At 43.6% G+C, this 14,741-nt stretch overlaps 1 protein-coding gene across 2 annotated transcripts in view; it reads right to left on the bottom strand.

Annotated features, from left to right (window-relative positions):
* The window catches only part of VWA5B2 (von Willebrand factor A domain containing 5B2), a 53,116-nt gene extending 39,990 nt beyond the window's left edge, over positions 1 to 13,126 (bottom strand). Inside the window, exons 1-4 of one of the 2 annotated variants that reach the window (XM_088479701.1) lie at positions 12,808 to 13,126; positions 5,038 to 5,183; positions 3,051 to 3,209; positions 419 to 650 (exon numbers count right to left, since the gene is read on the bottom strand). In XM_088479701.1, coding sequence (XP_088335827.1) covers positions 419 to 650; positions 3,051 to 3,209; positions 5,038 to 5,176 — 530 coding nt within the window. In that variant the 5' untranslated portion in view covers positions 5,177 to 5,183; positions 12,808 to 13,126. Of the gene's footprint in view, positions 1 to 418; positions 651 to 3,050; positions 3,210 to 5,037; positions 5,184 to 12,807 lie in introns of those variants that run through there. The other variant, XM_088479702.1, reaches the window with a different exon arrangement.
* Positions 13,127 to 14,741: the final 1,615 nt, after the last annotated feature.

Raw genomic sequence — 14,741 nt, 5'->3', positions numbered from 1 at the left:
TGCTCTCAGACTGGCAGTAAGCTGTGATATCATTATCAAGGGCAACACTCCCATCATATCAATGTCATTGTGTAGCAGCAGACAACACGTCACCGGTAGCCTTCACCTCCACAGCAGATTTTCACATGCATGAGCAGATGATGCTCACATGTATTTAGCTCCACTATAAGGTATATTTGATAAATTCAAACCCTATTGACAACTTTAGCTCTTCATTAGTCATCAACAAGTTTATGTATTTTACAACTTGCACTTTCATGAGGCAACAGCATTTATATACACAATTTTCCCTTCAGTTCATTGTTGCAGTACAGACTGTCACAAAGCTTCACACTATAAAACAGGCTATGTACAGTGAAAAATCGACATTGATACTACAGATGAAACCAAAGCCCCAGTACACAGAACGCACAATCACCATAAGCACAACCTGTCGTCACACAGACTATCCCCAAGCTCGTTGTCATCCCCAGAATGTGGGGCCAAGGGTGCAAGTGTTGAGTTGAGGGTCATGCGCACTGCTCCTCCTGGAAGGGTCTTCAGCTCTCTGCTGCTTTGCAGAGTCACACTCACTATTGCAGAAGGGTGTACAGCTCCCACACTGAGCACAAACACATTATGGGCTGTGTCTGGGTCTAGGACAAGGTGTCCTGAAAGCATTGAAAAGAGAAAGAGAGCAGTTGGATAAAGACAATTAACTGGAGCAAAAACAATGCATCAGCATTTATAGTAAGGTATATACATATAATTGTCCTATGTGAATAAAAAAAGAAAGATACATGTCCCTTCTGGCAACAGGTGAACTTCGTATATATTTTATTGCATGTGATTTTACTATTCCATACGCCCTATGCTTGACAACAATGCAATATTCAGCATGGGAAATAAGAATATATATATATATATTTATTTCTAAAACTGACGGCACTCTGTCGTTAGATGCTGACTAATTACAGTGTCGGCAGTTTTGGAAATAAATAAATTATATATTTTTTTTTAAATTATTTTTCTTATTTCCCATGCTGAATATTGCATTGTTCTCAAACATAGGGCGCACCACTCATTTCTGGATTTCAGATAAGCTTAAAAGATATTCTTTTTGGTGTGCACATTTATTTTTATGAGCACCGGTTACTTTACATAAAATATTACACTATCAGGCGCATGTCTTCTTAAAATCTATATATCTATCTATCCATCTATCTATGTGAATAATCAGGTCTGGTGAGTGCATCCACTTATGAACATACATCTCCGATGTTTCTGGGTCTGTGTCTGCGCAGGACCCGTTCGCTCGCAGATCCCCCAAGCCGCAGCATGATTGACAGTGGAGCGGGGGCGTGGCTGGTCACCGTTCCCGGAAATGGAGGCGCGTTGCTTCCATTTTCCAGGAGGGACGTGGCCAGGGTCTATGTAGACGGAAACAGATTCCTGGCCTCTTACGCGACTAGCACCCGGTCAGGCTTCAGCTCCCGCAGCCTGACCAAAGGAGCAACCATTGTGACCATCGGTCTCGAAGGTGATCCCAGCCTGCAATTTCAGTTGCAGTCCTGTGATTGCAAATGCAGCAAGGAGGGGTCTGACATCTCCTTCTGCATTTGCATCGGAGATGGGCGGATTTGCACAGTCGCTTGTGTGCAGCTCTGCAAATCAGTCCATCCTCAAATCAGGCCATAATTTATGAAAAACTCTTCCCGGGACAGCAGCTCCATACTCCCTACTGTGCATGCACAGTCACAGGACCACACATCCGCACAATCTAGGTTGCATGGGAGGAATTCAAACATCCTTCTCAGGTGAAACTGTAACTTATAGGCAGCTAACACCATCTAAAGATATCTTTAGCTATTGGAGCTAATCTGGTCTGCGCTTGATAAAGTGGACTAGACCATAATTTACAATGAGAATATAGGGACTTCTGTGTTTAGCGTTAGTTTGCCTAATTCTGGGTACAGTACACACCTAACAGATATATCTGCAGATGATGCTTGTTTATACACACTGAACAACCATCATCTGTCATCTGGCCGTGGGTCCCGCTGGCCGAGAGCCGTGGCGCACCCCCCTCCCGATGGCCTCTGTTGCAAGTATACGGGCAGTCGGCTGACTTCCTGTACACATAGCACGATGCCCCAATATATCTGCAGATATATTGGGGCATCATTCACAGACATATCGTCATTCACAGACATATCGCTGGTACACACTGGCCGACGCACACAAGATATATTGGCCAATCAATTGATTGCCCATTAAGCTCTGCTAGTGTAACCAGCATAACCCAGAGGATATCTCGGAAATCTCCTGCATTAGGTATTTCTTAAATAGTCACAATACCTAAACCACACAGGAACGTTTTAGGCTTCATAAATAGACCTCTTTTTAAGCTGCATACACACACAACGATTTTTTTAATGAACGATTTGAGTAAACAATTTTTTCCCTTGAAAAAATTTACTAAAATCATTTACTAAAGTTGTTCATTTACTAAATGTCATGAATGATTTTTATGAACTACAAACGATTTTTGCATATTCCCTTAATGAAAATCGTTGAGTTGACAAGTCTGACTGAACGACAAACTACAAACGACAAACGACAAACGTGAACGCGCATGAACGATAATCGTTCATCTTTTGACTCAGAAAGTGAACGATTTTTGCCATCAATTATCGTTAAACGATATAGTTTAACGATAATCATTAAAAAAATCGTTGTTTGTGTATGCAGCTTTAGTATTCAACCAGGAGCGCAAAAGGAGCAATTCAATTTGGCATGAACATCTTTACTATAAATGTCCTTGTTCTCAGGAGGACAAATATGAACAATTTAAGTTAACACATAAATATCTTAATTATCATTAATTTCGAAGATAAGAATATATAATCAAAATACAGACAATCAAAAGCAATTCTTATTAATAAGGAATGTTTATGCAAGTGATTAAACCGGCACAAGCACAGGCTGCTGTGTATCGGATGCGTGCTCCTTTTACCACCTTTTGGAGTATATATTGTCAACACAGTAACAGGCATGAAGTTTGCACTCACCCTTGGGGCAATAGCATGGTAAGGATTCCCACCGACAACTACAGCAGCATTCTTCCATTCGGATCTGACTCTGGACCTTAGCTTGAACCCTCCTGTTTCCAATCACTGCCTCAAAACTTGTCACCACCTCCCCCTCTTCCAGAAGGTATATAAACATGGCTACAAAACATAAAACATTAGCATAGCCAGTGACTTCCAGCATCACTGCATTCTGCTACATGCGGTAAAGTATATAGGCACTGTACATATACAGTAGCAGTATGATGATCCATCAGCTACCACAGACACAAGCATTCCCTCATTGCCATTGTTCTTTGGAACAGCAATATAGGTAGAGCACGTAGAACAAAATTGTTCTCATAAATTGCCATAAAGGAAGAACAACCTATCAACGGCATTACATTTTTCAAATATAAAAATTATGTTTTATTTATTACATTTGTTATTGAAACAGTGTCAATTAATGTAACTTTTCTGGTACTTAAGCTTTCTTTGAAATATTGAATATTACATTATTACTGGACATTATAGTAGGTACTTTTCTACCCAGTAAGAACTTTGCTACATAAATATTATTCTAAGTGATGGTGATGACCTTGGGTCAACAAGGACCAAGTGCACAATTATTAATCATGTTTAACTGCCCACGGGTGGGGTTATTATGTACAGTACATGCAGAGCTTGTATACTACTTTATAAGAAGTGGACTCAATGGTGGGAATTCAATTGTTTTTTCATGACCGCAGCTCTCATCTAAAGTGTTGGGAGCAGGGCCGAAACTAGGATTTTTGTCACCAGGGGCAAGACAGTAATTTGGCGCCCCCCATGTAATTCCCCCTGCAGTAGTGCCCATATTGTAATGCCCCCATAGTAATGCCCATATGTTAATACCCCCATAGTAATGTAGTAATGCCCCTGTAGTGCCCACCAAACAGTAATGCCCCTGTAGTGCCCATGCTCCCATATTAATGCCCCTGTAGTGCCCATGCTTTCATAGTAATGCCCCTGTAGTGCCCATGCTCTCATAGTAATGCCCCTGTATTGCCCATGCCCCCATAGTAATATCCCTGTAGTGCCCTTACAGTAATGCCCCTGTAGTGCTCATGCCCCCACAGTAATGCCCCTGTGGTAATGCCCCTGTAGTGCCCATGCCCCAATAGTAATGCCCCTGTAGTGCTCATGCCCCATTATTAATGCCCCTTATTGCCTATGCCCCCATAGTAATGCCCCTGTGGTAATGCCCCTCCCCCCATAATAATGCCCCTGTAGTGCAGCTTATTAAAAAAAAAAAATACTTACCTTGAACCCCGCTCCTGCATCCAGCGTCGCGTCCGGTCCGCCGGCTGCTCCTTGGAACTATGGGGGAGATGTCATGACGTCTCCCCCATAGTGCCCGTGGGGAGAGCCGGAAGCTGGAGTTCGGGAGAGAACTCCAGCCTCCGGCTCCGGCTACACCGCGTCGCTGCAGAGAAGGAGCCGGGCGCCCGCTGGTAATAAATATTACCAGCGGACGTCCGGCTTGGAGCCTCTCTGCAGCGCCGGGCTGGAGGTCACTGGCACCAGGTACAGCGGCTCACCCGGTGCACGTGCACCTCCAGCCCCCCCCTAGTTGCGGCCCTGGTTGGGAGCTACTGTATCAATTGTTTGTGCCACTGGGTGCGAGTGCAGCAGACAACCATTACTTATCGCGGATGTCATACCCAAATGCACCGGGATTACCCACATAAATAATCTAAACTCCTGTAAAATACTGGGCACGCCACCCAAACAGCAGTTTAAGTTGCCAAAAATACAGAAGTTGGCCAGATTTCTGCACACTACCTCAGTAGGGTTCGAGCAAAAATAATGGGCGCCCAGCGACACATACAATTGAATAGCTCACGGTCACTTTAGACAGGAGCTACAGCAGCGCAAATCAATTAAATTCCCTCCAATGACTAGGTGTGGAGAACTCCATTACAGTGACAAAAGATAGATATAAACCCACCTTGCACTGTGTCACTACCAGCGTTCATGTAAGTGAGATGTGCATTGAGCCCCAGACTAAATCCATTTGCACAGGCACTTACACATGAAGCCTCTAGAGGGAGCTGCACCCAGGAGGAGGTATCGTAGAGGCCAGGCATCCTGTTACTGGTAAGAAGAAACTAATACTATTATATTGTTGCATATACACATAAAACTGGCATTAGTCAAAAGTTTTAAACATATTAAACAAGGTACATGATGACAACCCATAGTACAAACTGGGTCATATTAGATTACAGATCATCTGCACTAGGGATACTGAGTAAAAAATAGCACACCCCTCCAAGGTATACCTCCTCCTCCATTATTTTCAGTATAGTCTTTATTCTAGCACCATGCACTTGTCACAGTCTGTGCAGTTCCTCTTTCCTGCCTGGGGTGTAGCTTTCCGCTCTGGTGCTTCTAGCACACAAACTGCTGTTTCAGAAGTTTGTTGCATCAGCTGAGCGTGCTAGAAGCATCAGAGCAGAGAGCAACACCCCAGGCAGGACAGAAGAACTGCACAGGTTTTAACAGGCGCAGGGTGCTAGAGTCGACACTACAGCAGGTAAATAGATGGTTTTTAATGACCAAGTGGAAATAATAGAAAATAAAACAAGTAAATATATTTTATAGAAACGAATTGTTATACTGTGTTCTACAGAGAACAGACAGTGACAGATGCCTAGTTGGCATATATAGTACATAGAGCCCTGACAGCATTACACAGAAGCTTCATCTTGTACATTAGTGTCAATCACTGTTGGTCACATCTACCGCACATTTTCCAATGTGTAGCACCAATCTCTGCCTCTCTGATTTCATAACTGCTCTGTGATGTAACAAGGTTTCCAGGAGAAGTGCTCTGGAGTTGGCTATGTTTGCCGCCAGATTAATAATTTATCTGAGCACCTGCAACTACACGAATATACAGATACCGCATAGGCCGCCTTGGATAATGCAGGCAATCATATCAATAATAGCAAAGGGGAAACCAAATGCTGCATACACACACACACAACGATTTTTGTAAATGAACGATTTTAGTAAACGATTTTCGTTAATTTTTTCAAGGGAAAAATGCACGAAAATCGTTTACTAAAATCAGTCATTTACTAAATGTAATGAATGATTTTTTTGAACTACAAACGATTTTTGTATATTCCCTTACTGAAAATCGTTGAGTTGGTCTGAACTACAAACATGAAAGCGCATGAACGATAATCGTTCATCGTTTTAACTAAGAAAGTGAACGATTTTTTCAGCGATGAATGATAATCGATATAGTTTAACGATAATCGTTCAAAAAATCGTTGTGTGTGTGTGCACCTTAAGTCATGCAATTGTTCAAACGTTTCTACGCAAGTTTGTAAACATTATATTTTACTAGAAATATAGCCCAGAAGTGAAATAATACAACAATAGCCTACCCTCCAACACGACCCGTTCCATTAGGTACAAAACACTCTGCTCCTGGACTTCCCACCTAATGTATGATTGCAGTCATCTGTGTTGAACTAGTTAATAGATGAGACAGGTGTTTCAGCACAGGTGTCTGCAATCATCAATTAAGAGGGAAGTCCAGGAGCAGAGCATTTTGTACATAATGGAATGGGTCATGTTGGAGGGTCTGCAATAGCAACAGTGATATATTTGGTCTTTAGAACATTGAAACATATTATTAATGCTTTGCTAAGCTATTATAAAGTATTTAAGACCAAAAATGAATAAGCAGACCCACAAAAGATTTATGAAATTCCTCCAAGCCAGTTATCTGAAGGATTGCAGCTACACATGAGAATACTCAATACACCACTATAGGGCCGTTTTTTAATTTGAGGCGAAAAGTCAGTTTTCGTAATACTCTTTCGCCGATGACATCATTTTCGCCTGTTTTGAGTTTCCTCCGTATTCAATTTGGAAGACATTTCGCCTAGGCGGAAAGTCAATGCAATGTAATAGGCGAAAAAGTTTCGCCTATGAATAGCAGGCAGAAAAAAGTGCAGAATTGCGGTTTTGGGGTACAACATTGCGGGAACCCCTGTGCAACCTTAAGACAGTCCCCTAAAGGTAAACTGTGGCAAAAAAGTTTAAAAATAATCGGGACACCCCCCAAAAAAATTTTCATTTCGGGGTTATAAAAAAGGGGAACAAAGTGCCAAACTATCTAAATTAATTCAGGTCGGGTCCCCATGTATGCGGCAGCTGCAATTTTGCAGATTTTTAAAAATAACTTTAGGGACTTGAAAAAATGCTTTCCCCCATTTTGATGTACCCCAAATTTGATAGGAATAGTTCTTTCCCCCCCCCAAAAAAATCTAACTGCTATTCTTTACCACTTCTTCAGAGCCGCAAAATTGCACCTTGTGCAGCTATTACAAACCTCGACTTCCTTCAGCAGGCAAAAATGGGGGTACCCATAGTGATCCCCCATGTCTGCACATCTTTAGGGGAGGTCCCAGGCATATTTCCCGAAAATTCCCGTTTTTTTTCGTAAATGGGGCGAAAGGTCATTTAAAAAAAACTGATAATTTTTCAATTACCTATAGCAGGTGAAAACAAGTGCAGATTTGGGGTTTAGGGGTGCAGGCTTAAAAAAAATAGCCTGCACCCTTGGGAATGCCCCCTTAAAACGAAATGTGGCAAAAAAAATTTTTTTTATAAAAAATAAAAAATGGGACACCCCAAAAATATTATTTGACATTTTGGGGTGAAAAAGAAAAAAAAGTGAAAACAAAATGCCAAACTAACGAAATTAATTCTGGTGGGGTCCCCAAGTATGTGGCAGGTGTTTTTTTCATTGCACAGAGTAGCGGCAGGTGTATTTTTGAAGAATTAAAAAAATTACCTTTAGGGACTTAAAAATATGCTTACCCCCATTTTCATGTACCCCAAATTTGATGGAACCACGAAAAAATAAAACTAAGTGCTCTTCTGCAATACTTCTTCAATGTCGGGAAAAATAACCACCTGCCACATCTATTTAAAAAGCCGACTTTCTTCTGCAGGCAAAAACGGGGGTACCCATAGTGATCCCCGAGGTCTGGACATCTTTAGGGGGGGTCCTACAATTATTTCCTGAAAAGTCCCGTATTTTTTCGCTGATCTAAGTTTCGCCTGTTCCCGATTTCGCCTACTTTTGAATTGAATACGGGGGAATAGCGGGCATGCGCGCGATACTTTTCCGCCTGGAAAACAGGCGAAGGAGGCGAAAAGTCCAGCAGGCGAAAAGTCTGGACTTTTGCCTCAAATTGAATACGGGCCTAAGTGTCCTATCAGATTAAGTATTTACAATTCTACACATATTATTCCTAAAAATACTGCTCTTTCCTCATTCAGATCCTAAAAAAATAATTTGGTTTAGGTCATATTAGATTGATTTCAGTAGGATCATTTCATGGTTAATAAAAGTGTTCCTTTAAATAAATTGCATCTGGCTGTTGGAAAAGTCATCCCACTGAAAATACAATTAGCACAGATTACTGGTTGCTCAAACACTGTGTAACATCAGGTCGTTGTGCAAGAAGAAAGAGAATCCCAAACCACACTCTAAACCAAGATTGATTTTTTTTAAATCACCAACATCCATACCCTCTAGCTATTAAAATAAATAAATAAGTATTGTTTTTGGTAAGTAGGTGCAATAGAAAGCATATTACGGTGCCTGGTCTGCATTTAGCAGTGAGCGCTCTTATCCAACAGCTACGCCTATCACAACAAGCTATATTTTGTCTCTGGCTGTCATTCAGTTATCCAGGACTGCAGTTATTCAGTTATTGCAGCACCATCTGAGCACTGTGTGAGATTTGGTGCTGCAGTAGCTGGAGCGCAGAATGTTAGCCAGTCCAGGTGTATGTGTTTTCTCATGCTTTTATTTGGACCAGATACAGTTAAATTGGGATGTTTTTTGGATTGGTCACATCTAGTAAGGTATAAGAGTAGAGGAATGTCCAAAACATGTGTCATCCTTGTTATTGTTATACAAAGAAAAAACAGATGTTTTAACTAATCCAGTGTGCATAAAGCAATGTGTGTAATCCGGTGTGCATGATGCCATGTGCCGGTGTGCATGATGCTATGTGTGTAATCCGGTGTCCATGATGCCAGGTGTGTAATCTGGTGTGCATAAAGCAATGTGTGTAATCCGTTGTGCTTAATGCCATGTGCCAGTGTGCACGATGCCATGTGTGTAATCTGGTGTGCATAATGCCAGGTGTGTAATCCGGTGTGCATGATGCCATGTGTGTAATCCGGTGTGCACGATGCCATGTGTGTAATCCGGTGTGCATGATGCCATGTGCCAGTGTGCATGATGCCATGTGTGTAATCCGGTGTGCATGATGCCAGGTGTGTAATCCGGTGTGCATAAAGCAATGTGTGTAATCCGGTGTGGATGATGCAAGGTGTGTAATCCGGCGTGCATAAAGCAATGTGTGTAATGCGGCGTGCATAATGCCATTTGCATTGTGCCAGGTGTGTAATCCTGCGTGCATGATGCAAGGTGTGTAATCCGGCGTCCATAAAGCAATGTGTGTAATCCGGCGTCCATAAAGCAATGTGTGTAATCCGGCGTGCATGATGCCAGGTGTGCAATCCGGCGTGCATGATGCCAGGTGTGCAATCCGGCGTGCATGATGCCAGGTGTGCAATCCGGCGTGCATGATGCCAGGTGTGCAATCCGGCGTGCATGATGCCAGGTGTGCAATCCGGCGTGCATGATGCCAGGTGTGCAATCCGGCGTGCATGATGCCAGGTGTGCAATCCGGCGTGCATGATGCCAGGTGTGCAATCCGGCGTGCATGATGCCAGGTGTGCAATCCGGAGTGCATGATTCCAGGTGTGCAATCCGGAGTGCATGATGCCAGGTGTGCAATACGGAGTGCATGATGCCAGGTGTGTAATACGGGGTGCATGATGCCAGGTGTGTAATACGGGGTGCATGATGCCAGGTGCATGATGCCAGGTGTGTAATCCGGTGTGTATGATGCCATGTGTGTAATCTGGCGTGCATGATGCAGTGTGTGTAATCCGGTGTGCATGAAGCAGTGTGTGTAATCCGGTGTGCATAATGCAATGTGTGTAATCTGGTGTGCATAATGCAATGTGTGTAATCTGGTGTGCATGATGCCAGGTGTGTAATCCGGCGTGCATGATGCCATGTGTGTAATCCGGGGTGCATGATGCCAGGTGCATGATGCCATGTGTGTAATCCGGCGTGCATGATGCCATGTGTGTAATCCGGCGTGCATGATGCCATATGTGTAATCCGGGTGCATAATGCCGTGTGTGTAATCCGGCGTGCATGAAGCAGTGTGTGTAATCCGGCGTGCATAATGCAATGTGTGTAATCCGGTGTGCATAATGCCATATGTGTAATCCAGTGTGCATGATGCCATGTGCCGGTGTGTAATCCACTGTGCATGAAGCAGGGCCGGATTAAGGTTTGCGAGGGCCCCAGGGCAATTAAATTGTGGGTCTCCTACTAATAAAATTGCCAATTAGATATGCTAGTAATGTCATTAAAAAGTATAATGTGTAAATGCTCCCAGCACCACAAATGTATTAACACACTGTAGTGCCCCCAGCTCACATTCTGCCACACAGAAACCCCCAGTTTGCATTTGCCAGTGCCTCCACATTAGTGATGTAGCTATATGTGGGGGCCCCCACACACTGGGTGATTGCCCCCAGTTGCCCGGTTATTATATTGGCTCTGGCATGAAGCCATGTGTGTAATCCGATGTGCATGATGCCATGTAAGTAAAGCTAAAGGCCCCCATACATCCGCAATGGATTTGCACAATTCCCCAATTTGCAGATGATTGGGGCAAAAAAAAAAAAAAAAAAAATCGGCAATGTATGCGGTACACCAATCGCTGATTCTGACGAAAAAGTGATCAGAATTGGTAAATTAGGTTGTCCAACATGTTGGATTTCACTGACCAATCAGGGCTAGTTATTGCTAGTGTGTGGTGAATCGTTCTCTTGTGATTGCTGATGTATGGGCCTCTTACCCAACACATTTAATTCTGCAATATGAAGACATTTACAAGGCAAATGTTCAGAGATAAATATCAAGGGCCAGTCTTCTACTAAAACTATATTACATCCCGGCACACCTATTAGCTTCTTGAAATTTCCCTTTCGAGTATGAGGCGCTGGTTTCTAGAATCCAAAGTAGGGTTCTGTGTGAATGTGAAGATATTGGGGCTAATTCTGCCCCAGACACAGTCCAGATTTGGTTGAAACTGACCAATGTTATCAGGACTGCGTGTGCGTCGGAGCAACAGTGCAGGTCTCGCGATGATGCTGTGACAGTGCCCTGTAAGCCGCAACCTGATTGACAGGCTGCAGGTGTGTCCGGGAGGCAATCGGGAGCATTACAGAAAACGGGGACGTGATATGCCGGCCCAGTTTTCTGGGCATGCAATTGCCAGTGTCTTTGAGTGCAGATTCACTGGCCCTGGCAGCGTAGTACTGCCAGGCATCCTGAGGGTTACTCAAAGGTCCGATGCTGCGACCGATGATCATGATGTTGATCCGTCGCTGCGTCTTCGGACGCCAGCAGCGGATCAAAGAAGCCAGCAGTGGGCGTCTTTTTATATGCGGTATTAGCATATTTTTGCACAGATGCTGCGTACAAAGACGCAGCTGTGCCGACATTTGCGTTCCACCTCTGAATCAGACCCAGGGTCACGGTAACTCCTTGTAGTTGAAAGATTCTATGAAGAGAATGCCTGCTATATATTTAACAAGGTACAGGTTAAAACAGGCACTCCTATAAAGTAAGGGGAATCACCACACACTCAATACAAACAAGACAACACAGGCCAGATGGAATAGGAACCAAATGTGGAAATGTACAGCGGAAAAGATATCAAGAGCTGGTGCATGTTGAACATAACTGCAAAGGAGAAAAAATCTACGAAACATTAAAAATGCATTAGATCTGTTGTGCACACATTGACACTTTATCCTGTAAACTGTAGCATCTGCTGGCTAAGCAGAGAAAGTTGAATTTACTATAAATGACAAATCATAAGTTACATTTTATCAAACGCCCTGAGCCATAGAGCTTTGCATCAGAATCCTTCCAAAATAAAAATATTGCACCCAAAAACAGAACACACCTTAATGCAGTCAGCTGCAGCCAAAGCAGGACTGGCACCCAGAGGCAGACCCTCCCTCACATTTCTATTCAACTACTGGGCATAGTACCAAAGCATAAAGCGTTATTCTAGCATAGTCGGCACTCAAAGACATATGCAGACTGTCACACCCAAGACTTAAATCTACCGTTATGGCAGATGATATCTAAAAACAGGAGCCATGAGAGACAGCAGGACCATGGTGCCTCAACTACTGCCAGCACAATGGTGCATGCTGTCTCTCCAGGACAATTAGTAAAACAGCAGACACTCCTATGTGACATGGGTCACAACAAACCACCTGCAGAGGATCCCACCCAAACATAGGAGCCAATAATATATTACTTTTGAGAGTAATTAGAAACAACAATTAGACTCCATATAGAGTATGAATACTACAAAACGAATGCATTAATATGGTTTTCATAATTGAAACACTATGCAGAATGAGAGCACTAGAGGTTTGCTCAGTGGGGATGTAAAATATTGGTTATAAATTAGCCTCAATAGCATGGAGTAAGGTGCTGTCCTGGTCATAGCAATTAGTCTGTAACCTCTGACCCCTGATGGAAAGCAAATTGGGGTCCCAACCTAACACGCACCTCCTGGTCCTCCTCACTGTGATGTCTCTGGGACTGTGCCAGCACTGCAGACAATCTCGTTATGGAGGGTGCGTCCTGTCTCTTCTCCCAGCTCCTTCCTTGGTTTGCAGGTCGGTCTCCTCTCTACTGCCTCTGTGTGAATCTCCCTGCCTTCGGGGTGCTGTGGGTGCCGGTGCCTCCTTCTCCGTGACCCCTCCCTCTCTGACTCCGGACTGCACTCTGGAAAAGCACAGGGAGGGAATGAGTGGAGCTTGTCTCTGGCTGTAATGATCTTACCGCACCTGAACTCCCCATAGAGCCCCGAGAAGCCTGGCTGCTGCTGCACACACACAGCTGTACAAGTCATACCAGGAACCTCGCTCTAATAACCACACAAATACACTTGTATTTCTGTTTGAAAATCCAATAACAAATAAAAACATCCCCAAACTCGGGTATTGGGTAAAAAAAAACTGGTTAGCCCGGAACGCCGAACCGGACCGGCTACCTGCAGCGCCCCCTTCTTCAGAGGAGCTTGTAGTGCGCTTCCCGGTCCTGGGGGTGAGTCTGTGACAGCTGAGCCGGTCACCAGTTAGAAGGGAGGGAGTGATGACAGTCTCCCATATGAAGATGCTCAGAGCCCTAACTAGACTTTTTGGTGCCCTGTGCCATAAAGAGCATTGGTGCCCCCCTCATTTTTCAAAGGGACATACTGCACCCAAAAAAGGGCCATGGCTTCATGGGGAAGGGCCAGGGAAGACATAGGGGAGGCCAGGAGATGCTGGGGATGAAATAAGAGGAAGTTACAAGCAAGAATGATAATAAACAGAAATTTTACAGGCCCAAACAGCGCCCCCTGACCTGTGGTGCCCTGTGCGATGGCACCGGCCGCACTACCCTAGCTACAGCCCTGAAGATGCTGCTTCCGGGCTCAGCCCTGCACGGTGTGCTCTCAGAGGGAAACTGTTGGGGGCTTTGTGTTGGATACATGGACCAATGTTATTAATTCTTCCAAACTTATTTATTGCAAACCAGGAGAAGAGCCTAAACAAGACAAGAAAGCTTACACCGATGCAGTTATAAACAAACATCTCTTGGTAAATGTAGCCTGCTGGAAATATAAATAAAAGCAGTGTGGTGTTACAGATAAGATAATGGTGATGTTGTCTCCGTGCTCCAGGTAAGACCCCCCCTTCCTAGCCCCGCTCCATCTGCTCTAATTACCCTCAGCTTCCTGTTAGTAAGTCAGGCACCTGCTGCCTAGTGACAGACTTTGGTTACAGGATGGAAGAAATGACTTTGTTATTTACCAGCACTGTCTTTCCTGGTCCTCACTCCCTGGCATGGCCCCGCACAGCAGCAGGGGAACTCAGTGTCCTGGTACAGGTAATCGTGTGAATCCTGCTTAATCCGTGGGTGTCATTACTGACCCTGGAAAGCAGCAGCTCTCCAAACACAAGGAACCATGACAATAAAATCATTATCCACTGATTGGAAAATACATGAGTGATTCTAGAAGATGATGTGACATTGCTTGTCTAAAAGCATATGTACCTGTAAATAAACTGATACTAGCTGGCCCCTACTAGTTTAGAGTCCTCAATATCTGCAAATCATTTCACTAACCTACATCTACAGCTGTGCAAAATAAGGACAATATTTAAAGTTAATTCTACTCCAAGTTTTTTGAAGGTCGAATACATGCGAAACAAGTTAGTGCACACCCCACATATGTATCCCCAAATACATTATTTTTACTGGCAAAAACAAGTGAATAGTATAAAATTAAGTAAAAAATTATATATATATATAATCATACAAACTCGGCACTCTCATGCTTTCAAACTGCAACTCCTTTGAACATAGGGAATGTTGGTTCCAAAATATTGCAATAATTTGTTAAGCTGACCACCGCTACACGGTCATTCCTATCTGGCCAGTCCCTACACTGATTC

The sequence above is a fragment of the Taudactylus pleione genome, unplaced genomic scaffold, assembly GCF_031769625.1.
Source record: "Taudactylus pleione unplaced genomic scaffold, aTauple2 ptg000244l, whole genome shotgun sequence".
Taxonomy (NCBI): domain Eukaryota; kingdom Metazoa; phylum Chordata; class Amphibia; order Anura; family Myobatrachidae; genus Taudactylus; species Taudactylus pleione.
The sequence above is the reverse complement of the archived record's forward strand: the minus strand, read 5'-3'. Positions and strand labels throughout refer to the sequence as shown.